Here is a 23,820-nt window from a genome sequence, read left to right as displayed (position 1 = left end):
CGACATAAAGCTTTTTTTAAAAGTTGCATTCGCAAGTAGGTCAAGCAGGACATTTAACGCGTTTCCAGAAGCTGGAGATTGAAAATAACACTAAACAAAATAATTCTATTGACGAAATTGAATATAAAATAACTGCTTTGCAACCACGGAAAGTGAATATGCAAGGTTGCACTTTTTACAAAAACAACATGGCTCCAATGTTCAAACAGGTTCAATAGGGACACTCGACCTCTGCCAAATACGGAGCATCATCTACAAAGTAAGCTTCCACATCAGCATCACTTGCATTGATTCGAGGCACGACACCAGCTAGAAGGTCCGCAAACGCCTACAAGAAAACCTTCCCTTACATGACACTAGCTAAGTTGAGAGCATTTCAGATTCTCATATTAAGCCTGAGGTTGACCAATCTCTTATCCTGTTGGTCATTTGTTGATTGACAAGTTGACTTAAGCCAATGAGCTTCACTTTAGAACTTTTGTTATTAGATGACAGGGCTTGAAATGGTTCAACTGCTAACATTAGCATATGCTTCGCACCATGGAAATAGCGGGTCAAATGTTACATGCATACTCTGATCCTACTTTTATACGATTTTGAACGATGTAGAGTTGTGTAAGTTGTGCGGTCGACTCAGAAAGAAGAATGTTCAATAACAAACTGAAGGTTTAATTATTTTTTGAGAAAATTGCTAAATTTTTTAGTAATATTCTTGTAAAATGAAACATTTAGGTATGCTAAAATGAGTTACCAGTCTTAGTTGAAACATCTATTAAAGATATCCAAACCACCGTCTTTTCCTTCCAAATTGTCATTTCTTATACATATAATAAATATGTACTGCCCTGACTATACTTACCTGTAAACAGTAATTTTCATTAAAATCTAATTCTAATTCGATTAAAACTTGCATAAGGCCCTCATACCTGGCACGCATCCCGTTCCATGTTGTTCCCCCAGATATAAATTCGCTTTAGCGTCTGATTCGACTCTAGTGCTTTCGCCAACGCACAAAGTCCCCTGCCATTTATTGTGTTGCCTCGGACAACTAAGCTGTTAAAATCAAAGCAGGTTTAGACCGAGTAAGCTGCAATATGATTTTCATTTTCGTTCTAGCGAGGATAAAGCAAGAGCAGTGAAACTAAAAAAGACATCGACTCCATAACATACTGCAGAAATGTAAGCTAATAGTGAATTTTAAATTAAAAGCGTAGTTTCTATCAAGAATAAATCTTGACAGAAAAAGAAAACGTTTTGTGTTTTGAGCCGTGAAACTGGTTTTGCAAATATCGTAATCAAAAACAAGGCCTGATAATTTGTAAAGAAGGGAAAAGCTGAGTTTCGAGAAAAGCTGAGTTTCGAGAAAAGCTGAGTTTCGAGAAAAGCTGAGTTTCGAGAAAAGCTGAGTTTCGAGAAAAGCTGACTTTCGAGAAAAGCTGAGTTTCGAGAAAAGCTGAGTTTCGAGAAAAGCTGAGTTTCGAGAAAAGCTGAGTTTCGAGAAAAGCTGAGTTTCGAGAAAAGCTGAGTTTCGAGAAAAGCTGAGTTTCGAGGGCGCGTAAGGTTGCTTTACGACGATTTGTAAGTGAGCTACGAAGACTTGTAGAAGATCTGTACATAAAGAGCTGCAACATTGTAACAAGGACAAGGCCTTAGATAACAATTGAAAATTCCAGGGGCAAAGAACAACATGGTTGTAAATTTGAGACGGAATAATTATTGTAATATTAGCATAAATTATAATATCAGTAGAAGGTAATCGAGGTTAGTAGTAGAAGTAAGAAAAAGTCCGCGAGGCTACATTTCAGTAGTTAGATTAGGGAACATTTCAGCAGTTAGGGTACATGATGGAAATCTAAATCAGCTGAATATACATTTCAATTTCACGAAGTTATGTACCGATACTTAAAAGACATGCTATCAGAGTAGAGAGAATAATGAACTGGATTGCTTACGTAGTTAGGTTGCTGTTAGCGGTTGCCAGTGCTTCACTTAGATAGACTGCACCATGATCTTCAATGCGATTGTATGCAAGGTTTAAGTGTTCTAATGGCGTGTTCTCCTTGAGAAGTTTGGCTAAGCAGTATGCACCGTCTCTAGATATCCGATTCCTTTAAAAATAAAATTCAGTTGTAAGAGAGCATGCAGATTATGTTAACTATCAGCAAAAAGAACCATTAAGCACCATGGTAGTTAAAAATCTAGCAATGCTCATTTTCTAAGTTGATGCTAATTTTCTATAAATTCTGTTTGGCCGAGTCTTGATAGTGAATGGTTTGGTGTTACTAGAGCAAAACCTAGAGACCGAGAAATGATTCTAACATAATAAGTTTACAACATTGTATTTCTAGATATTCTAGATAGATTCTAGATATTATTGAATCCCACATAGCATTCGATATTGCAAGTGGTTTCACAAAAAACCCCATTATAGAAAGACACAATCTTTATGTGTCGATGCTTCAATCAATCAATCATCCGGGTTTTTTTAATTTTGAAACGTTAAAATGCTACTGATAAATTCAAAACATTCTGGATTCTACTGCTCACGAGAACACGGTCAAGGGACCCAACCTTAGAACCTAAAAACTTTCTTTCAAAAAGGGCAAAATTCATATATCAGTTGTTTACATCAATCTTTCAACCAGAAATATAAAAATTATTAGCTATTCAGACACCAGTAGTCTCTCGGAAGGTTAATTAATAGTAGAATTACTAAACTACGGATTTTTCAATAAAGTATAGCCAAAAACACGAGACTCCTGGCTAAGCAGTCACTTTTCTCTAATCTAGTGATTTGATGAGCTTTGACTCATTTAACTGCAACAATCTCTTGAAATAAACAGCATGATTTCTCTATTATGTGAGTTTTATTTGCCTTTGAAAACCCTGAATATCAAATTGCTAACAATCAAATTTAAACCTTTAACAACAGATTGAAATGAGTAATAAATTCTTTTTAAAAGGCTACCAAAATTGGAAAGCTAGAGCGAACACACATATGATGCCACAAGTACAATGTGAATGGGAACTATGCGTTAAAGCATATTATTCAAGCATAGTAAGACTAGGCCTTACTATGTAAAATTTTTCAAATGCAAACGATTTACACATTTCAATGAACAAGTTTCAATAAACCTACGCTCTCAAATCAAGATGTGTCAGAGAGACATTGAATGCCAGGTTTTCGGCAAGCCTCTCTGCTCCAAAGTTGCGAATATCATGTTTCGACAAATGAAGTTCACGCAAATGACTGTTTATCTATGAGAAAATGGCCGCCATCTCAGAGGAAGAAAAAATTGCTGCATTCAAAATGTGACAAGTACAAAATCAAGATTAGTCAAAGTAACAAAAACATAGCTATTTGAAAAAGTAAAAAAAACGTAATTTGCTTTCAATTATCATTAAAAGAGGCAATGTACATTTATATCCGCAAACATTATCGAACCATCTGTATTGCTTACTTATTAAAAGGAAAAAAAAGAAAATTCATAACACTGTAAAGGGCCTTCCTTCAGTACAAATTAAATGGTAAAAAATGCACTATTGATAACTTGTTTTAGATGGTTTTACTTTAAAAGGAGTCATTTTTGATCAATCAAAGTGCACATGAGATATAAACAGATTACTATATTTCAATACATAAATTTTATGTTTTAAGATGCAAATAATTTGCCAATTAAGTAAATATTTTGAATAGTCTCTGAATGCCTGTATTTCATTTGATTACTTTGTATGCGCCAACAAAGATCATGAATTCTTAATTCGCATAAAGTAGAAATTATTACGTATTCCAAAAAGAAAGTAATTAATTCTTAATAAAGAGCTAACTGCGTCCTTGAAATATCAGATGATTTTCAATAATATAGTTGTTTGGTATATAGATACGAGAAATAGTATTCTATTAATATTAGTCATCGAACTTGGACAAGTGGTAACTCACTTTCTCAGCATAAGGTTAGTCCAAAGATTCATGTTATAAAAGAACTTATTAAGTAATGCTTAAATTATATAAATAATATAATATATTTTTCATATAATATATAAATAATATATTATATAAATTATATAATATATATATATATAACATATATATATATAAATAAATAACAAACATTTAATTTTAGCTAACCTTCAGCATGTTAGCAAGATGCACTGTCGTTTCCTCCTGCAAATAAAAATGATTTTTGGTTTAACACTGAATAATACAGAAGAGCTTGACAGTCACAAAATGAAGAAATGATGCAACTTTAACGCTGATAAAAAGTCCTTAGTCAAAAATCATCTTTACTTAGATCAATATGTTCTTGGAGCAATTTTTGTCTTACTATCATTAGATTGTTTCATCTTTGATAAAATTGATATGCACTTGATAATTTTCGTGTACAAAATATCTACTTTTCAGACAAACGTATTCTGTCCTATTTTGCTTTCGAGACTATTTGGCTTTTCTTACAACATAAGTTTATTCCATACCCTGTCTCTAGCTTTTATACCAATAATAATTCGCCAGAATTCAAAACGTAACTCAATGTAATCCTGGAATTCTCTTTTAAAGATATAAATTTACCTCATTTTTCCATCGTCAACAAAAAGATATTGCGTAGAAAAAATTAACTCTCAGGTTCAATTATTCTTATCAATATTACTAGCTATCTACGAGTATATAATGGTACTATCATAGGAATAAAAATCCTTTGATATTAATAATACGAGTTTTGCTAAATAAATGATTTGACTTGACAATTTATCACAAGGTAATTTTAAGTTTGTTATGAATAACCCTAATAAAGATATATTGATAGATGTCATAATTAGATTGCTTTATACAAAACGTAACAAGACTGTTATATAGGAGTATAATAATTACCTGCTTACTCGTGTACAGGGGCCGGTCCAAATTGACATATTTTATTGCACCATTGTGACAAAACACGGTCGCATAGGCTATCACGGTTTCATTCTTCTGTTAAAAAGACGAAACTCAAAGATTGTGTTTACCACACTCAAGAAATGAATTTACTATAAAAGCAACACGAGGAGAAAAAAATATCATCGACAGAGCTAAAAAATAGAAATAAAGAGAGAATTTGATTGAAGGAAAAAATAAAAAACCTAAAAAAGACAGCTGCTTTAGCTGAATAACTTACAAATGAAATACTTGCTAAGTTCAAATATCTAAAAGGCTACAGATACCTGATCAAGACTAAGACCCATATAAATATTACAGAAGAAGCTGGATGTCGAAATATTATAGCCCCTCAAGCTTATATATCCTCAATTCAAAGTAGTCTTTTCGTGGCTCGATGCTCAGATCTATAGCTCAGTTTAAAAGTCAGGAGCAAGTAAGTTCCGTATATAGAAGTGGAGACGGAAAGAATGACTTTAATGTCTCCATATAAACAGAAAGGATCTTTAAAGAATAAACAACTAGTTAAATATTTACTATATAGTGTCATCATCAACGGTATGATAGCCCCTAGTATTGATGCAATGTCATGTTTTTTTCTTAGCTCAAAAGGGGTTAAGAAATACTCCTTAAAATAGCAAGGATATCAGACTCTTAGCTGCGAAACAAAAATCTGTGAGTAATGAAAGGTGCATACCATGTCTGTCTCTGCCAAATCAATATCTTCCAGGACTGTGTTTACTTGTAAAGCCCCAGCTAGTGCCAAGCCTCCTTTGTTTCCAATTTTATTTCCATTCAACTTTAGAACTCTTAAGGTCTCGTTTACCTTAAAAGAAAAATATTGTTAAGAAAACTTTGAAAGGAACAGAAAAATAATAATTAAAAGACAGAAATTAGTAAAGATACAACAGGGTTTTGAAAACACAAGAGCAACGTACAAATCCTTAGACGTTTGCTCGAAGGGTAAAAATTTATCGAGACTTTTTTGGCCGTGCAAGTCGCTTTTAAGCCCTGTCTTTTTTAATTAACACACCAATACAAATTCATACAATTTCCAGCCATGCAAAGAAGTTAACATTTCTATGCAATTCTTGAAGTCCTGGAGTAAAATCTCGATTTGTAAAGTAGAGACTGAACTAGCAGAGGAATTTAAAAAAAATGGCGGATAGACTCTAAAATAACCAATAAACAGTTTATTTGACAAATCATAGATAAGTAGGCTTTGATGTCTTAATTACATCTCATTTTTCTTTTGTGTTCAAAGTATCGGCTAGACTTCAACTTGAAATGTCAAACTATCGATAAACAATTTGTTAAAAAATTAGCCATCATGGAATTTTCACTTTCGAAATCTAGGAAATGCTATATCGAAATATAGGAAATGCTATAGGAATTTCAATATCGGAAAAGGTGTACATTGCACATCTTTTTTAGTTGCGTGCCAGCCAAATAACTATAATATGCAACGATAAATTCAAAATTGCGCAGTAATAATTTTGGTGGAATCCAGAGTGGAATTTTTGGAAATAACAGCTGAGATTTATGACTAACCGCCCACTTTAAAGGAAGTATCAATTACGAGATTTCCCTTTTAAAGTCCTCAATACTAGCAAAGAGGCATACTTAATACTGCTTGTAAATGAAATGAATTGGAGGAGCGTAAAATCTACAGCATACAGGTTAACGAAGTGCGGAGATATTTTGATGCTGAGAACACGAAATAGACCTATTATAATATTTGGAGCATAATATATCCGGAAGAAAAAGAGCTGCTTCTTGGAAAACATATCTGCTTTCTTTTTGTATTAGTGTTATTTAAAACAGATAGTCTGTTTAAAAATGCTCAGCCATAAAGTGGCACCACAGGGTGTACCATAGTGTGTATCACACGGTGCATCACAGGGTGACCACAAGGTGCATCACAATTACCTGCGAGCACAAAGAACATGACCAGTGGCTTCTTTGAGTGTTTTCCTTCTATCCCCAAATCTCTTTTATGCAGGGCCTCCGACGAAGGGGGAGGGGAACATGGCCCTCACACTTTTTTCCAAAACAATAGAGTTTTTATCAAAATATTTTGTTATCGCTGTTAAAGTTTCCCTTGGCCCCCTCAGTTTCCAACCTGTGTCGGAGCCCATGTTATGTAGTGATAAAACTTCTTAAAACTCAGTTAACTTACCTGCACTCCCTTAGCCAATGCACAAGCTCCTTCTGGACCAATATCATTGTAGCTTAAAATAAGTGATTGCAGCACCAGCGTTTCCTTAATTCCATGAGAGAAATGAAAATAATATTTTACTAAAGAGATGCAAATATCTAAACTAAGACTATTTGTCAAAAAACAACTGTTTTATAAAGGTTTATCTTGAATCGGTAGAAGTGGTTATTCCCATGAATATGGTCGACTTGAGAGCTAACTACAACGGATAGCATGGGGTTATCTCTTAGCAGAAGACAAGCGCGGATCTAGCCACAATGTTGACCGGTTTCGGGGTGCTTCCCATCATGGCCCCGTGTGTTAATGGTACATAAATATTGCTGATAGTGAAAATTTATGAGGTTATTAAATTGTGACTAATTTGTCAAAATTTTCTAAAATGTCAACATTTCATTCCGTCCAGCATAGCCTTTGATCCACGTCGATTCTAATTTTGATGATTTTTTCCCAGAAAGAAAGTCAAGTCCCTCAATACAAGACCTCAGATTTTTATTTGCATATCGATATCCAATATGCTTTCCAGCCACACCATTATTTTAGCATAAGGGAAACAACTGGGCACCGGTTTTCACAGGTTTTCAGAAAAAAATAGCCAGCGGTTTCAATAATGGAGTATAGATAGCATACTCTAAACTGTCACTTCGAGTCACAGTTGATTTCCTAGGTTTTGAATTTCGTCGGATACTTTAGGATAAAAGATGAACCTGGAAACTCTGTCGGAATCTTTGCAACAATGAAGTGCTGTGCTTACAAAATTTAGAACTTGTGTGGGGGTTCAATTCAGTATGTAAACAGAAGAAATGTTGTCTGTCAGGGAGGCATGCAGTAATAGTTGCAGATAAAAATTCAAGATTCACAGAGAAACATAGCTCACTTACCTGCCTTTGGACTGACATGGTATCCATATAAACTAACGATTATATTTCACTAAAAGGGTTAACAAAAATGTGAAACCGCATCTGTGGTACCTGCCAGTGGTACTCTTATGAAAAACTCCTCCCAAATGGACATTTGGCATCAGTTACTATTGAAAATATGATCCTTTGTTGACATTATTGATGATTGTAACCATAAGGCACACCCTTCAATTCCCGACAGTTACAATGATACAATGGCTGGGAGAGGTTATTCCTATTCCTCTAACCTAAAGCAATACACTAAGCTTGCAGGAAATGTTTGCAACTCTCTTGTTTTTCACATCCCCAGCCGCAACTAAGCCTCCAATTAGTTAACGGTAAGGCTAAAATTCCAGATATTTAGAAAATTGGGTAGACATCTGGAGTGGAATTTCTAGGAACTGTTTTAAGACTTTTAGAATTGGTTATGTTTTTATATTACACTTTTCATCTCAATAGATTTCATAAAAGAGAACTTCCAAACCTGCAGCAGTTTACTAAGTATTTCTGCTCCATTATCTCCAATGTTGTTATACCCAAGATCCAAACCAATCACAAATGAGTTAGATTTCAATGTTTGAAACAGAATGTCAACATCCTGTGAGAAAAGTATAAAATTTATAAGGCAAATTACAACAAGGACTAACAAGATAGATAAGAGGATAACAAAAAATGATTGTGAGATATGTTCTTAACATTCCATCACATTATTTTTTGAAAAAATCATTATAAAATAATGGCGTTTTACAAAAATTTGTGTTCTCTAGGTAAGAAAATATCTATAAGCCTGTAACTGGCTATTTGAATGCTTCTTTCAAATGAAAGGGACAATGTATATTAAAGCAGTGATGAGATGACTCACCTCATCAACAAGTCTCTTCCTGTACATTTCATTTCGTTCATTCTTCTTGTTTCCATTGAGTTTTAGCTTGAAATCATAGATTGGTTCACTATCAAGTGCAAAAAGGGCAAAATCAAGATTTTCTTCAAGCATTTGCCAAGAAGTTAAAGGGGCTGGGGCTTCACTTACTTTGCCTAGATCAATTGCTATACACACTTGGTATTGATATTCAGCACAGAAATATAGTCATTATCCATTTTATGTTTGGTAAATACACTCAGGAAAATAATTAATTGAGTTTATTGAAGAATTGGAGCACCATCCACCATTATCCAAATGTTAAAATTAGGATGTAATCGCACAATGACCCATATTTTGGTTTGTTTAAAAAACTGTGACACAGACACTTTTAGCATATCTTAAGTCAATATGCCCTATATAATCCACCAGGGTGTGTTGAGCCAAAATACAAAATTTACCCTTTTCAAATCCAAAGAGATACAAACAACATCAACAAGTTTGCACTATCTCATACTGTTCAGATCCAAGGACAGGGTAGCAATTAGGACCACAGACTAACTATCAAAGTCTTTGGTTTGAATCCTTGATATGACCAAACATTTACCCAGAGTGGCCAGCCAGCTCACTGCAATTCTAGGCAAAGGAATCACAAGGTGGAATAATGAGAAGGACCATTACATTGCTTGATAGACATTGGTTTTCAGTGTCCTAAACTCTACCTTGGATTGCTAGGTAGGAACAAATACAAATACAATACATTTACAAGTGGCGCTGTGAAACATGTTTTGCTAAAAATGTCTTTATTGAAATCTTGTTGAGAATAAAAATATTTTTGCAATCATATTGTGAATTCATTTTTGGCATGCCAACCAAACAAGATATTCAGGATAACACAGAAAATTCAACCTTTACATCTGCTGACCTATATCAATAAGGGTCACTTTGAATAGCATTTCTTTGTGCTTTTAGTTTACAAGATTAATTCTAACTCAAAAGTAGAGCAAAAATTTGGAGTAAAGGGTCCCTAAATACTAAAACAGCATATTAGCTAGTTTAATTATTAATTTATTTTCTTATTATGGAGTCGTTCATCATTTTATTGTGTTGTTCTTTATAAATAAGCATCAATTCGAACTCAAAATATGTCTTGTTGTTGTTTATCCATTCCCAACTTTTATATTTAAGCCCAGACAACAGTAAGATCACCTCATAAAAGCTGGAGTTACTATAAAAGAGCTTTGCATTTGGTGTTGTTAGTTGATATGCATATCGCCTATAAATCCCTTTCTCAACATTAAAGTTTTTTAAAGGGCTTACTTTGGTTATTTAACATGAAAATCACATACGTCATATGCTCATCTTCGGCGCTCTTCAACATGAGTACAATTTCTTTGTTTACATCCTTTTTCAGCTCAGTGACGACTTTCAAATAATCTTCTTTAGTTGAACGAGGGTCTGACATTTTGTGTTGACTGTTTATTTTCTAACAACAAGACATTTCAACTTGTTTCTTCGTGATGTGTAGGAATGGTGAAACCAGCATCAAGTTAAATCTCTTTAGAAATATTCGTTTTTTCAAAATGCGTGAATAAACAATACGTCAAGACGGCGATAATTATTTTATTTCCATTACTGGTTCCATTAAATTTCCGTTGCAGAAACACGAAAACAACCCGCCATTTTGTATCTAAGCAAATGAACCTCGTATAAGCTCCGGAAAGAGGCTGCTTGGTGCCCAACCAAGCTTGTAGAAAAAAGCAGGGCGTCGTGGCCGGGGGGCAGGAAGACAATAATGGCCCTCTCTGTTTTCAAAGTTTGGTCACTGTTACGTCGGAAAATTCTAAAACTTGAGCTGCGAGTAGAAAGAAGTGGTGAAACGAGCCTTTTAGCGAAATAAATGTATTATCGAGGGGAAATTACTCTTGTTAAGAAAGTATTAGATTTCCACAAATGCAAAAAAATTTCTCATGATTTACCGCTTTCTATCAACGGTCTACGAGGTTTTCATAGAGTGATTTACTGCACGAATTTTTTCCGTTAAAATCCAAATCTTCAAAACCAATTTGCAAACGGAAATTGATATGAACTTTGGACGTCTAGAAACACTTGATAATTTTTCAATTTTCATTCTTCCTTTACTTTAAGATTAGAAATTACTTTGCTTCGAGTAGCTATCCATCTACAATTCCACGACAAAAAAAGTTCAGACTTTCAAACAGGGTTTATTTTAGGGAAATTTTATCGTTTTTATTATTATAATACTCTTTTATAATCGTTATGTGTCTACTGGTAGTTGCTGCAATTTATCCTTTTCACTACCAAATCTCTTTTTTAGTTTCATCGCTACACAAAATTTGAGTTTATCACTGCACAATTACGATTTTTCACTGCAAAAATTAGTTATCAATGCATGTTAAAATAAACCCTGCTTTCAAAGAAGATTTGATGTCTCACATCCCCTTGAAAAATACTTTCCCTCTCCCCCGCTTAAATGTTGAATATAAGTTTTTAAAGGTCGCAAACGATAGAGCTACTAGTCAAAAACTGATTGGGAGGGGGTTGGGGGGGTACGAGTTTACAGGGGCAACGCAAAGAAAAATTGAAATAATTTAATTTTATCTCAACGATTTTGCCCGGGAACGTAGACAAAACAGGCTGAAATCTAACAAAGGATAAATCATACAGTTCTCTACAATTTGCATCTATGTCCTATGGCTGCTTTGTACCATCATTCTCAGCGACAGTTCATCCCAGTGACACCAAATCATAATTGGGCAATCATTGTTTCTTCATGCATCCCCAAAATAATAAGTTTTTAGTGTCTACAATGCCTGCCAAAAGTCTTGGAACACTGACGTCAATTTCCAAGGTCAAAATCGATCATCCCCTCTCCCCTACAGAACAATGTTGGTTTACTATCAAACGGTTTAGGATTTTAGGAAGCACTTTCTTCTGCGCTTCTTTTATGATATTTCTCTAAATCATCAACATTGTTTTAGGGGGAAGGGAGCGGAAGTAGCAATTTTTTATCGGGAAAGGGATGACAGATATCATTTAGACAGATTTAAAAATCTTATCCCAGGTTTGAAAATTTTTGCAATTATGTTGCATAAAGTAAAATTGATTCTAGAATTCATTTGCCACGACGTCCCTTGAAAGAATGTGGATCCTACGAGAGGTAAAGGAAGGCGTACGCATTTGGCAAAAAATCACATTGCCTTCGAGAATAATCCCTAGTATTCTAAAGAAATCTCGTATGCTAATAATACACACCTACATGGCCCGAGCAACTGATATTAAACTGGACCGGCCGGCAATTATAAAAAGTTGCCTATTACTTTTTGACCCAATTGCGGCAAGAGGCCCAAATGTCTATTTGATTGGTCAAAACAATAAATTCGAGTGAGAGGATTTTAATTTACAGTGGTTTAAAAAATCAATCGAAAATTCCGTAATGAATAATTGGCACCAAAAGAGGAACAGACTGATAAAAAGGACTAGAGGAGATAAAAAGAAATGCGAACATCATTGGAGATCGAATAAACGAAGTTGGTATGAAGTTTGAAGAAAGAACTTTACATAGAAAGTCACAACGTATAATTTCTATGCACACACGACAAGGCTCGATTACTTGCAGGGGAACTGAAGCTGCAGAAAAAATCGCTGATGGTGAAAATGGGCATTTTGTTGTTATTGCCTCAAAGTAGGTTTGCCTTTTCGGCTCAGAATAAAGCTGCTTTTTGCAATTCTCCTCTGGCTGCTAATTTTGTGAAATTATAAGCCAGTCATGGCAAGACAAGTTAGGCCCTTTCGAAGCAATTGTGTTCTAAACTGCAAATGAACGACCCTAGAGCCTGTGCTTAAGTTATCAATCAGCATATTGGCCAAAGTTCAAGCATGTAAGCTGGTTTTCTCTCATTGATTACGGAATCACTCAAAATATTAGTTCCCCTGAAGGGTTATTGTAATTAAGTGTGGCACTGATTTCTAATGAAGCAGAATTTGTTTGATTAGCGCCAGACAACCCAAGTTTGGATTAAATTCAATTATGCAAATAATCTAGAAAAGGAGAAAAAATTAAGACATCCAGAAGGAAATGACACCCAAAAGGGTAAATTAGGATAATTTTATCTTAGAAGAACTTCATGTTTTAAATAGTGTTGAATTCTGAAACAAAATGTGATAGAATTTGCATTTCTTGAAGGTTTAACTGATATAAAGAATATATCAGCACAAGTTAATCACCATTTGTGTATAATCCCTGAGTTCATTGAATACTTTCTGAAGGAACCAGAAAATAAGGATAAGGAACAAAGACAGTCTACAAGCAGCCAATTTTAAGATAAATCCAGTTCTGAAGAGAAAGCAGATTTTTCGACCGTGTTTCTAGGTAAAATCTGTTAACCTGTTGAGGTCAATTTGTTCCTATTAGCCGATGAGAACTACAGTGGAATCCCGATTTAGCGAACTCCGGAGGGAACCAGAAAATAGTTCGTTATATCGGGTGTTCGTCAAACCGAGAGAAAATATATTTTTGAGTCCTTTCGCAGTTCACGCCTAAAAGCTTGCGGTGGGCTTGTTTAGGCTATCTCTAACCTCTGTGCACTTTTAACTCAAAAAAAAACCAATCTGAATTCGAAAACAAAACTGGCTGGTCATTTAGAATGAAAATCTTAATGTTCATCTTATTATTTAGGACCAAGAGATTGGCTAAGCTGGCATCACTTCATTTCTAGTTGGCGGCTGAATGACATCTTCAATTACTTCACATTCATATTTGTCTTCTTCTGCTTCTCCATCTGGGTCTCTCAATAAAATGTTGTCATCGCTCATTGCCAATTGTAATATGAAAGAAGGTATTCGTTAGTGTTAATGTACCTATTCGCAGTAATCTCTGATGCAATCAAACTTTCTTTTCGTGCACTGAGTTTACCAGCCAGTGTTCGAAATGTATCATCGGCATGTTTTGCCGGTTACAAAAATTACTTTCCCCCAAGAGAAAGTGATAAATGAACACCGAAAATAAACAAACAAAAGTAACAGATGAAAAATTTATGAAAAGATCTCTATATCGAGGGCAATTATGATGAAGGGACCAAAAAATTGGTTCGTAATAGCGAGAGTTCGTTATATCTGGGGTTCGTTATACCGACAGAATCTATAAGGAGTTTGTTAGGCAGAATCCAAGGGACCATACATTTAGTTCGTTATATCCAGGGTTTTGTTATATCGGGATTCCACTGTATTAAGTTGTTACTTCTACTTCTTGTCTTTCCTTGTTGCATGCAAATTGCATGCATTGATGTCTATACAAAAACCCTCTAGTTTTTTGTCTTATGCAAAAATCCTCTTGAACTACATACCTGGTTGACATGACTTTTGTTAATTTAAAAGATTGAGCCGACGCCAGAGTTTTGCGTTCTAAACTTGGTTTCCACTAGGCGTTAAATTACACTATAACAGCGCGTTAATTTCTACTGCTGCGGTAATTCTTTCCTCGTCTCCATTTCAGCTTGAAAAATATATATGCGCGACTTGATGTTGAGGTGCAGATAAAATTCCAGGAATATTGAAGAGAGTTTTGAAGAAGAAATTATCTTACTTCTTCATGTGCGTAGAAGGAAGAAGAGAAAATTTGAGAAGGTTAGGAAAATAGCCAAAACATCTATTCTGAATAAGAGCAGTTTTAAGAAGAAAACAAGAGCTTGGTGAGAGAGTTTTTCTGCCATTGCATTCTAGGCATACTTTCTTTACTTTGCTTCCTTTTCTTCTGTAACGATAAGGGTTCTTGTCGTGACGTTGAAGAACCAGTTAATAACCAGCTCGTTGATGGAGCGATGGGCTAGGCCAAAGGGCCTAAGCCCCGAACAGGTAACGCACAAAAGATACTCCTTCTTTGATTTAACTCTAATGATTCAACAGAAAGACATACTTATATCGTGATCAACACATACTAATAACATAACCGGAAACTAATTAAGAGGACAATACTAGCGTCACACTACATGTTGAAAGACAAACACATTGCCTTAAAAAGGCGTTCACTAACACAAAAGGACTTAACAGAACATGTGACTTTAACACGCAACGGGAACATTACTAAGGCCCCGTTTACACGGGGACGGATCCATACCATACCCAAACTGGATACGATAGGCCTTGCGTTTACACGGGCACGGTAGGATCCGTATCTTTTCTAGAAGTACCTTTATGGGTACGATTCGAAGGCGAATCCATTTGGATCCGTACCTTCATCGGCGCCGTGTAAACGGGAAGATACGGACCCGCAAAGGCACGGCAGAAAAACTAGACTGTTGCTGGGGTCAACTGAGGCTATTTCAATTGTACGCAATAAAGCAAAGCACTCATCATACAACAAATAAAATACTTTTCGACAGTCGACAGCCTTTCTGAACCTTGTCTTCATCTTGTTTTACTTTCTTTTCACCTTTCTTTTGTAATTTTTTCTTTATCGTGGCTATTCGGAATGTCCTCTCTTGCTGTTTCTGGATAGGCCTCAATAAATTCAAGTAGAATTTCTTCGCATTTCGACATAACAGTCCCCCAGTCTTCTCCATTTTGCATTTTAGCAGCTTTGTAACCCATAACTACTTTCATCAACAAATCTGTCTCCTCCTCTGTCAATGTAAAAATGAACGCTTATCGTTGCTTGCAAATGACGCAATCTTAGATATTCTCCAGCCAAAATGAAAACTAACAATTACCTTGTCATTGCGCATGCTTGAAAAAAACGATTCGATTTTGGTCCGTTCCCGTGTAAACGCTTTATAGTTTAGGATCCGATCTCGTGTAAATGCTTGTGCATCGTACCCATTTCGTACCTAAAAGGTCTGGATCTTTTGGATCCGTTCCTTTTTCTCTCGTGTAAACGGGGCCTAAATTGAATAAATATACAATCCAAACCTGTTGCACTTCTTTTGCTTTGCTTCCTAGAATATGCAGAAGACATCACAAGCATGACATCAGACTACACATACATTTAGCAAAATATCTACCAGACATTTTTTCGAAGCACAACTTGACCATAAATTCAAGCAAAAGCAAAAATTTTACCATCACGAGATGCAAATGTGACCATGTATACGAATATAAGTGGAAAAGTTGCGAACCAAAGAAACTCCATGGAGCAAAATATTCGAAAAAGTCAAGGACACGCACTTCGTTTACCGGATCAAACCCCTGGAAAGCTAGCCTTAGCATACGCGGATGAAGAATGTACAAGACCAAGAGGCCGCCCAAAACTAACTTGGCCCTCAATAATAAAATCAAAACTATGGGACATTTGAAAAATCGAATGGAAAGAATCTTGTCAACCAACAAAGGCTGGACTTGACTTGCCTGGCAAAAACATTTCAACTAGGAACTTGTGTCACACTAAGTAAATTTATTTTCGAAAAAGTGCTTTATAATGATAATAATGATAATAAACTGGACTTTGAAATAAAAAAGATTTCCTTCCCAACCGGGCGTAAAAGTGCGGTAACCTACGTCAAACTCTTCGCGTTAAGTTCTTAAGTGCGTTCCAATAAGTGTTGAAATTTAACGCTGTTTATCGTGCTTCATAACGCGATTTAACGCGTGTAACGCCCGTGATAACGCGATTCAAAGCCTAGTGGAAACAGAGTTCAACATTTGGACATATGTCATAGACATTGGTTTGTTGATCTTCATCCTGCATCGAAATTTCATTTCTGTAGATAATGTAATTTATCTGTCCAAGGACATAAAATTTATGCTTTGAGCTTGAAAGGAGATTAATTCTGATATCTCTCAGTAATATCCTAGGTAAGTAAGAGCTGAAAATAAATTAAGATATTTTTGGAAAAGACGTTGTTATCAAACAAAGAATGAGTGTGGTATTTGAAAAGAGAGATCGTTTTTTGACATGGATTTAAGAGGTTTACTGCCAGGAAGCGGTTAATTACTTGCAAGTGTGTCGAAACGAACAGGCTTATTTTTATTTTGTCTTTACAGTTTGGTTTTTTTTGCGCTACAAATTGCGGTGTCTCCACAAGCAAGAGTAAGCTAATGCATATTTTGCTGAAAAAATAAAGTTCCAGAAAGCTTTACAAATCCTGATATAACTAGTATTTAGTACTTATGCTCCTCCAAATCTTAACAACAATTCTGGAGCATTTTGTCCGGTGTATTCTGCGCACTCAAAGAAGATATTTTACCAAAACATCATGTAAAAACAATCTTTGCTAAATTACTACAGACCGACGTTGGAAAGAAAAGGTAAATAACACATGGAGGAATTTGTAACATTTTCAGGCAAAGTGAAGACATTGAAAAAAACATGACTTCTTTGAGTAGCTAAACTGACAACCCATCCCGATTTCATCGGGACATTTTCGATAGAAAGACTTCATACTGGCTGCACGATTTAACAAATTTTGTCCCGACCCGTAAAGCAAAGACCGAGATACAACTTTTTATTTTTGGGGCCAGCCCTGATAAGTAAGTGTGGTAACAGCAATATTTCACAAAAAGCTATTCTACTAATGCCACTTAAGTTATTGGGGGGCCAAGGCCCCCCGGCCTCCGGTAGAGAATATATAAATGTTACTTCTCCATTACCTAATGAGGTTACATGGACTGTTTCAACAGCGTTGCAGCAGCAGCAGCAGCAGCAGCAGCAGCAGCAGCAGCAGCAGCAGCAGCAGCAGCAGCAGCAGCGAGAGTATTTTAGACTATCAGAACAGAAACTCTTGTTATCTGCAAGAGGTTATACTCGAAATTCAGTAACACAGATTACGATAAGTCTTCCTGGACAATGCAAGTTGAAGCAGAACGTTAGTGGTCAATTAGTCACTGCATTTGAATGTCTCACTAAATTGGTTATTTACTAAAAAGCATCTTGAAAGTTAAGTTACATTTGTTGCGTGAAGTATGTTGCGTTTAGTTTTTTTGTTTATAAACCTCAGAAAGTGGCTTACTCTTTAAATATAGCAATTCATCTTGCCTCCTTAATTGAGTTGACGCAAGAGGCAAGACCTGACCTCTTGAACAACTAAATTGAAAACAAACAAATGTCGTACGCGTTTTGCAAGAACGTGTTTCTGATCAAACAGCACTGCCATAACTCTGCTCTTGCTGGGATTATAACTTCTTCAGGTCGGATGATAGTAGATTGATTTCAGGATGCTATTTAATCCTCCTGTCAGCAGAGAGTTGATCATAGCCTTGAAACATTTCGACAAGATTCAATGAGTTGGCAGCTCCATCAAGTTACACTAAACAATAATTCTATTATAAAAAATTTAATTGACAGTCTTTCTCAGAAGTCTTTCTTCTTTTAAAGGCTCTCCTATAAATGCTTCTCCTATTTATAAACTTCCTTAAATTTGATATGTTTGCTTAACATATGATTAACATAGAAATATGTTGTTTGTTGATATCAAAGTATAGTGTATTTCTCGTCAAAGTAAATTTATTTTCTTATTTAAGTATCTTGCATTTATTATCGAAGAAAAGTGTTTTGATACCTTGCTGATCAGCAATATTTATGCTTCTTATTCTCGAGACTGGAATCAACATGGTGTATGGAGATTTCTTCTAATCCTAATGAACAAGGTGTCTTGAATAAATGGGGTTGGTGAAAATTTTGTTTAATAGTAATGTATAGACTAAATGTTTAAACTGGAGAAGAAAGAGTGTTATGACCGGGCAGATACAAACGACAAAAAGAGATGTGTCTCTTGTGCATTGTCCAATTCTCTAATCAGTATTGTAGAGACAAGATTCTGAGCCAGAGATAGCATAAATTGACGTTTTCCTTTTTAAAGTAACACAAGAAATCTATTTACAATTCAAGTGACCAAAGCTTCACGAGCGATAAACCAACCAACTAACTCATTGATTGACTGTCGTGGCAAGTGTATACGCTACGTAAGCGGAAGCGATCTCTGATTGGCTGATAGCCGGCGTCCCTAGCTACGTGGTGGTTACGGGATACGCTTGCTCGACCAAGTAGCAGCATTTGTAGTTATGGCGAACCAAGTTATTAGTCTGTCGGGATTGGTAAATTTCTTTCGTGATGATCAAAATGTTGTGAGTAAAGGTGAAACAAAATATCATTCAGGTTTCGTCCTACAAGTGACAATTGATGGATTCGCTATAAAGGGTGTCGTTCGCGCGTCGATGAAAGATCGATCGTACAAAGTAGGCCTAAGCGTAAATGGAGAGGGGCTTATAACCTCAGCAGAATGTGAATGTCCTAGAGGACAGTGGTTATGTAGTCATATGGCTGCTACAGCCATTTATGTCAACAAAAAGGGCATGTCCAAAACAGATTTGCCTAATTCATGGATGCACAGGCCTAAAAGCAAAGCAAAGAGGGAATCAGAGACGAAGACCATTTCGGACCTTTTCCCACCGACGAAGCCCCATTACAAGGCTGCCTCCAGAAGCTTTACGGAAGCTGACCGAGAAAATTTCCACGATAGACTAGTTACCATGAACGTTGACTGTCCGTTTCGATGGATTCTCTCGCCTGAACCCGACACCAGTAAGGATTCAAAAGGACCACCTCTGATAGAAGATCTGCTGCCTCTCTTTGCCAGCAATAAGGAGCTATTTGTAAAAGAAGTAGCAGTGACAAGAGAGCAGCAGCAATGGGTTGCTGAAGCAACAAAGCTACAAAGTAAGAGTCATTTGTGGGGCCAGTATAGGAGACTGCGCTTAACTGGTAGCAACTTTGGCTTGGTGTTAGGAGCAGTTAAGCGAAATATGGAATTTAATAAGCAGTACCCGCCATCGCTTTTCAAAACTCTAAAAGGGGAGTACAACTTGATGAACAAGGACAGCATAATGTGGGGAGGAATGCACGAAGAAGTGGCATGCAAACAGTATGAAGAAAAAACAGGGAATAGAGTCACTTCAACTGGGCTGCATCTTTTCCAATGTGGATACCTTGGTTGTTCCCCAGATGGAATTATTTCTTCAAAAGAAATGGATGGTCCAGGAGCCCTGGAAATTAAATGCCCTTGGAAATACAAGGACTCTTCAATCAAGGAGATGATCGAGAAGGAAATGACTTCTCCATCCCATTTCAGACAATTTTATTTAACCCATGACCTGATGCTCAACAATTCACATAATTACTGGCATCAGGTCCAAGCAGAAATGGCTGTCCTTGGTACCAAATGGGCACATTTTGTTGTTTGGACAGCTAAAGACATGCATGTTGTTTTTGTCCCAAAAGATGAGAATTGGGAGAAAAACAATATACCTTTGTTAAGTGACTTTTATCTTAACACATTATTACCATCATTTTATTTAACTGAATAATCTTTTCCTATGTTTTAAGGATAAAAAGCAGCGATATTCACAGAAAGAGGAAATCCTTGACTCACATTATTGAAACATTTTAAATAATATAAATGATCTAATTTTTTTTAAACAAGGGGGTTCAAGGTGTTCAAAAAGAAAGAAGTTGTTGTGTTGGGTTTTGTTGATGTAGTTTTAAAAATACACTAAATTTGATTAAATTTTATATCTTCAACAGTTTCATTTTGATATGTCATATTCAACAGAGGTGTACCAAGAGGTTATAGGGAGGAGTAGCTTTTATTCACTTTGGGCAAATTTTATCTATCAACCCATCCACTCTATTGAATACCAACCTATGTATCAATAAATTAATAACAGGTTCATATTTTATTTGCACAAAAAAAATGAAATTTTTTAAATTGATATGTTCTGAATTAACAGTTTGTTGTCTGTTGTTTATTGTTATTAATCACTAGCTACACTATGATTTACTATGTGAATGCAAAAAATCACTTTTCACTGTTTTCATAGTCTATGCCACTGAATGTCAAAAGATGTATTTTGGACCAGATAAGTGTTTTATTAAAAGAGGAGGGTGTCTGACATACAGTTCATGTATCAATGAATGGGGGGGGGGGGGGCAAACCTTGATCTTATGCAGTATATAAAAAATTACATATTTGGCAACAGGCAATATGCTATTAGTGTCTCACTACTTAAATATTCCACTTATAACTGGTGACTGCAGATTAACAAGGGCTGCACAAACTTGAACAATTTTATTAGCAAGTTGTCTTTGATTGGTCTCCAAAGCCTGCAATATTTTAAAATTTCGAAGACGCTCAATTGCCCTCTCCACATGGATTCTTGATCTTGAAATTTTTCTTGAAAGTATGGCTTCAGCCTTGGTGAATCTTTCTTTGCCACTTAAAAAAGCAGGCAAATTGAGAGATACTCCTTGTGGCAGTATATCATGGAGAAGAAAACCCTTGTCTGCCAGTATAAGATCTCCAGCCTGCAAAATTTAAGAAACACAAAAAGCTCAAAAGTAAATTTCAAGACTGCTTTCAGAACATTACAACTTTATTTATTTTTGAGTGATTAGAAACAAAATATTACATTTGGGGATTAACAATTTGGCATTATTCGCTAAATACATTTGGAAAAATATATTTTGTTGTGCATCATTTACTTAAATTCAAATACAGGAAACTATTCTAACTGGACTTCAGTTGATTTTGTGCAGAAACTGCAATTTGGTTAGAAAATTTAAATTTGATATTATATGCATGTTTAGGTGTTACAAGTAGAGACTTCTTCCCCTTACCTTTAAATGGCTTAAAATATTAGATTCTTGGGTGACAACTTTATCACTGGTGCTTCCGGGATATCCCTCACTCACAAAGGTTATTGCCCCGTTAGGAGCAACACCAATGAGATATTTTGCTGTCAAGTTATGCTTGTAGTTACTGTATACAAGATTTGCTGCTTCCAGGTCCTTCCTTGGGGCTGACAAACGGAACTCTGTACAGTCTAAAATGATGCGGCAGTTCGAAAAGTCACCAAAAGAATCAGGCATACTTGACTGATTCTTGGCAAGGGATGGAACATTTTGCATCAATTTTACAAAGATAATCTCGTGTAGTAAATGAATATATGTATAGAATATATTGGTTATGGTTGTTCTGCTAACTCCAAATCTTTTAGCCAAATCAAAGAGTGGGACATCAAGCTTGAGCTTCATCAGGCAAACCAGAAGTTGATCAGAGTGACTTAAAGATTTGACTTCAAATCCATACCAATAGTTCAAAGGTTTGAAATGAGCCAAAAGTTGACTCAATTCTTCAAAAGCAACCTTAGTTAATGTTGTGTAATTCTGTATATCTTTATTATTCAAATTTTTATAACAAAAAACTTTGCCCTGGAGTTCCTTAATTTCTGCCATGGCTTCTTTTAAATCACCCTTTACTCCGGCAAGGTTCTGATCCAGATTGCAAACGGATTCTTCAGTGGATGATTGCATCGTTACATCAACACTGCTGCTCATGCTACTATATTCAGCCAAGTCTGTGGATGTTTCTCCCTCACCGGCCATATCTCCTGTAACCACGGTGGCTTCATGTTCACCTCTCGCTTTCTGAGCAGCTCTAGATTGGCGCTTTGGTTCTCGTTCATCGCCCTCATTTCCCCTTAAATTCAAGCTTGGGATCGCAGTTCTCTTTAATCTAAGCCTTCGGAATTGAGCTGGTGTATCAGACCTTGGCTGAGAATAATCAGTTCTTTCGAAATGTTTGCCACACACGAATGACGACTTTTTCGGAACGAACCCGGCACGACGAATTCTGATCTCCCAAGCTTTCGAAAGCTTCTTGTCACTTGGAAATTCGTGAAACGACAAGTCGGGATTAATTTCTGAGTCTGAGTTGCAACCAAACACACAGCAGTACTTTGGCATCTCTATAATAATGTAAAACGCAACGCAAATCTACTTGAAATCGAAATAATTAATTGCTGTTTGTTTATGAGCACTTAGGCCAAATCCCGTAACCACCACGTAGCTAGGGACGCCGGCTTTCAGCCAATCAGAGATCGCTTCCGCTTACGTAGCGTATTGTATACCGAAACAATGGAAGGTGTTCTCAACGATGTGGCTGACGGGAAAAAGGGTCTGGGTCCAAACCAATACACTGGGCTTTTAGTAATTACAACCAGACCTGTCAACCCTCCAGGTTCAGCCGGGAGACTCCCGATTTTGAGTGCTTTCTCCCGGTCTCCCTGTTTTTAAAATTTTCTCCCGGTTTCAAAGGTGTTTAGCCGAATGTCTAGGAAGATTCTTCACCGAATGTTCGATTGAACTGCGCATCTTATGTTTCAAAGACAGGTCATTTGTGTATGTTTTCTTTTTACAGAGGTATGATTAAGATATAATGGCCACATTGACTTCCACATGACAACAATTTTTTGTTAGTGCTTACTGATTAACAAAAAAGCACTAAAAGTTATTACGCTACGAAGCGCTTCGTTGTATATAACTTGCAGTTTCCTGATACACGTGGCTCGAAAATAATAAACAGAGTGGTCTGGAGTAAGGATGGCATGGGAAGATTTTTTACGAAAAATTAATAAGCAACAGGAGGAGGTTGAAGTTTATTACGGCCTCGATCGAAAGTACACCCCACAACTGAGAAGCAGATAACGAGTCAATCGGACACGGCATAGGAAGCTGCTTTTCCTTTTCAGATTCATCTAAGATGAGGATATTTGCAGCAAATTGCATATTATAGATTGGTGTATGTATGTAGAGCTACAGGGGCTCGAAAAGCCGGGTTTGAGTCTGCCTTGCAAATAACGTCATACTTAATAGTTATTCTTTCTTGAGAAACAGTTTTCAGTTTCAGATGTTTATAGAAGGATCTTAACAACTCTTGGTCTGTTTTGTGTAGAGTTTTGTCAACTTTGAAAAAGTTTCTGCATTTTTTTTAAGAAAATGACAGAAGAAAGGGTTTTGAGAGCACATTGTAGATACTTCTACTCGCCCAAATTAGATCTTGCCCAACGGGAAAGAAAGAAAGAGATTAGCTCCAATCAAATCACGTGAAACTTTGGCTTTATGAAAGTGCCTAATCAAATTAATGATAAACGA

At 36.1% G+C, this 23,820-nt stretch overlaps 2 protein-coding genes across 2 annotated transcripts; both read right to left on the bottom strand.

Annotated features, from left to right (window-relative positions):
• Positions 1–85: 85 nt before the first annotated feature.
• On the bottom strand, positions 86–10,597 carry LOC148957232 (leucine-rich repeat-containing protein 34-like). Its single transcript, XM_089115717.1, has 11 exons — positions 10,229–10,597; positions 8,883–8,970; positions 8,505–8,618; positions 7,086–7,169; positions 5,604–5,732; positions 4,868–4,963; positions 4,130–4,165; positions 3,140–3,258; positions 1,953–2,108; positions 927–1,053; positions 86–328 (listed from the first exon to the last, which is right to left on the bottom strand). Exons 1-11 carry the CDS (start codon positions 10,342–10,344, stop codon positions 212–214), a joined length of 1,182 nt encoding a protein of 393 aa, XP_088971843.1. The 5' UTR covers positions 10,345–10,597; the 3' UTR covers positions 86–211.
• Positions 10,598–20,737: 10,140 nt separating this feature from the next.
• Positions 20,738–22,758, bottom strand: LOC148957231 (uncharacterized). The gene is made up of 2 exons (XM_089115729.1): positions 21,505–22,758; positions 20,738–21,192 (listed from the first exon to the last, which is right to left on the bottom strand). Exons 1-2 carry the CDS (start codon positions 22,630–22,632, stop codon positions 20,890–20,892), a joined length of 1,431 nt encoding a protein of 476 aa, XP_088971855.1. The 5' UTR covers positions 22,633–22,758; the 3' UTR covers positions 20,738–20,889.
• Between the last annotated feature and the right edge of the window lie 1,062 nt (positions 22,759–23,820).

The sequence above is a fragment of the Rhopilema esculentum genome, unplaced genomic scaffold (assembly GCF_057945365.1).
Source record: "Rhopilema esculentum isolate cy_ngs unplaced genomic scaffold, ASM5794536v1 HiC_scaffold_36, whole genome shotgun sequence".
NCBI lineage: Eukaryota > Metazoa > Cnidaria > Scyphozoa > Rhizostomeae > Rhizostomatidae > Rhopilema > Rhopilema esculentum.
The sequence above is the reverse complement of the archived record's forward strand: the minus strand, read 5'-3'. Positions and strand labels throughout refer to the sequence as shown.

Excerpts from the sequence above, each read along its gene's own strand:
- LOC148957232 (XM_089115717.1), bottom strand. The coding sequence starts at position 10,344 with ATGTCAGACCCTCGTTCAACTAAAGAAGATTATTTGAAAGTCGTCACT. Across the intron at positions 7,170-8,504 it reads TACTTAGTAAACTGCTGCAG|GAAACGCTGGTGCTGCAATC; the intron begins GTTTGGAAGTTC and ends CATGGAATTAAG. Across the intron at positions 4,166-4,867 it reads CCCTGTACACGAGTAAGCAG|GAGGAAACGACAGTGCATCT; the intron begins GTAATTATTATA and ends TTTTATTTGCAG.
- LOC148957231 (XM_089115729.1), bottom strand. The coding sequence starts at position 22,632 with ATGCCAAAGTACTGCTGTGTGTTTGGTTGCAACTCAGACTCAGAAATT. Across the intron at positions 21,193-21,504 it reads ATATTTTAAGCCATTTAAAG|GCTGGAGATCTTATACTGGC; the intron begins GTAAGGGGAAGA and ends TAAATTTTGCAG.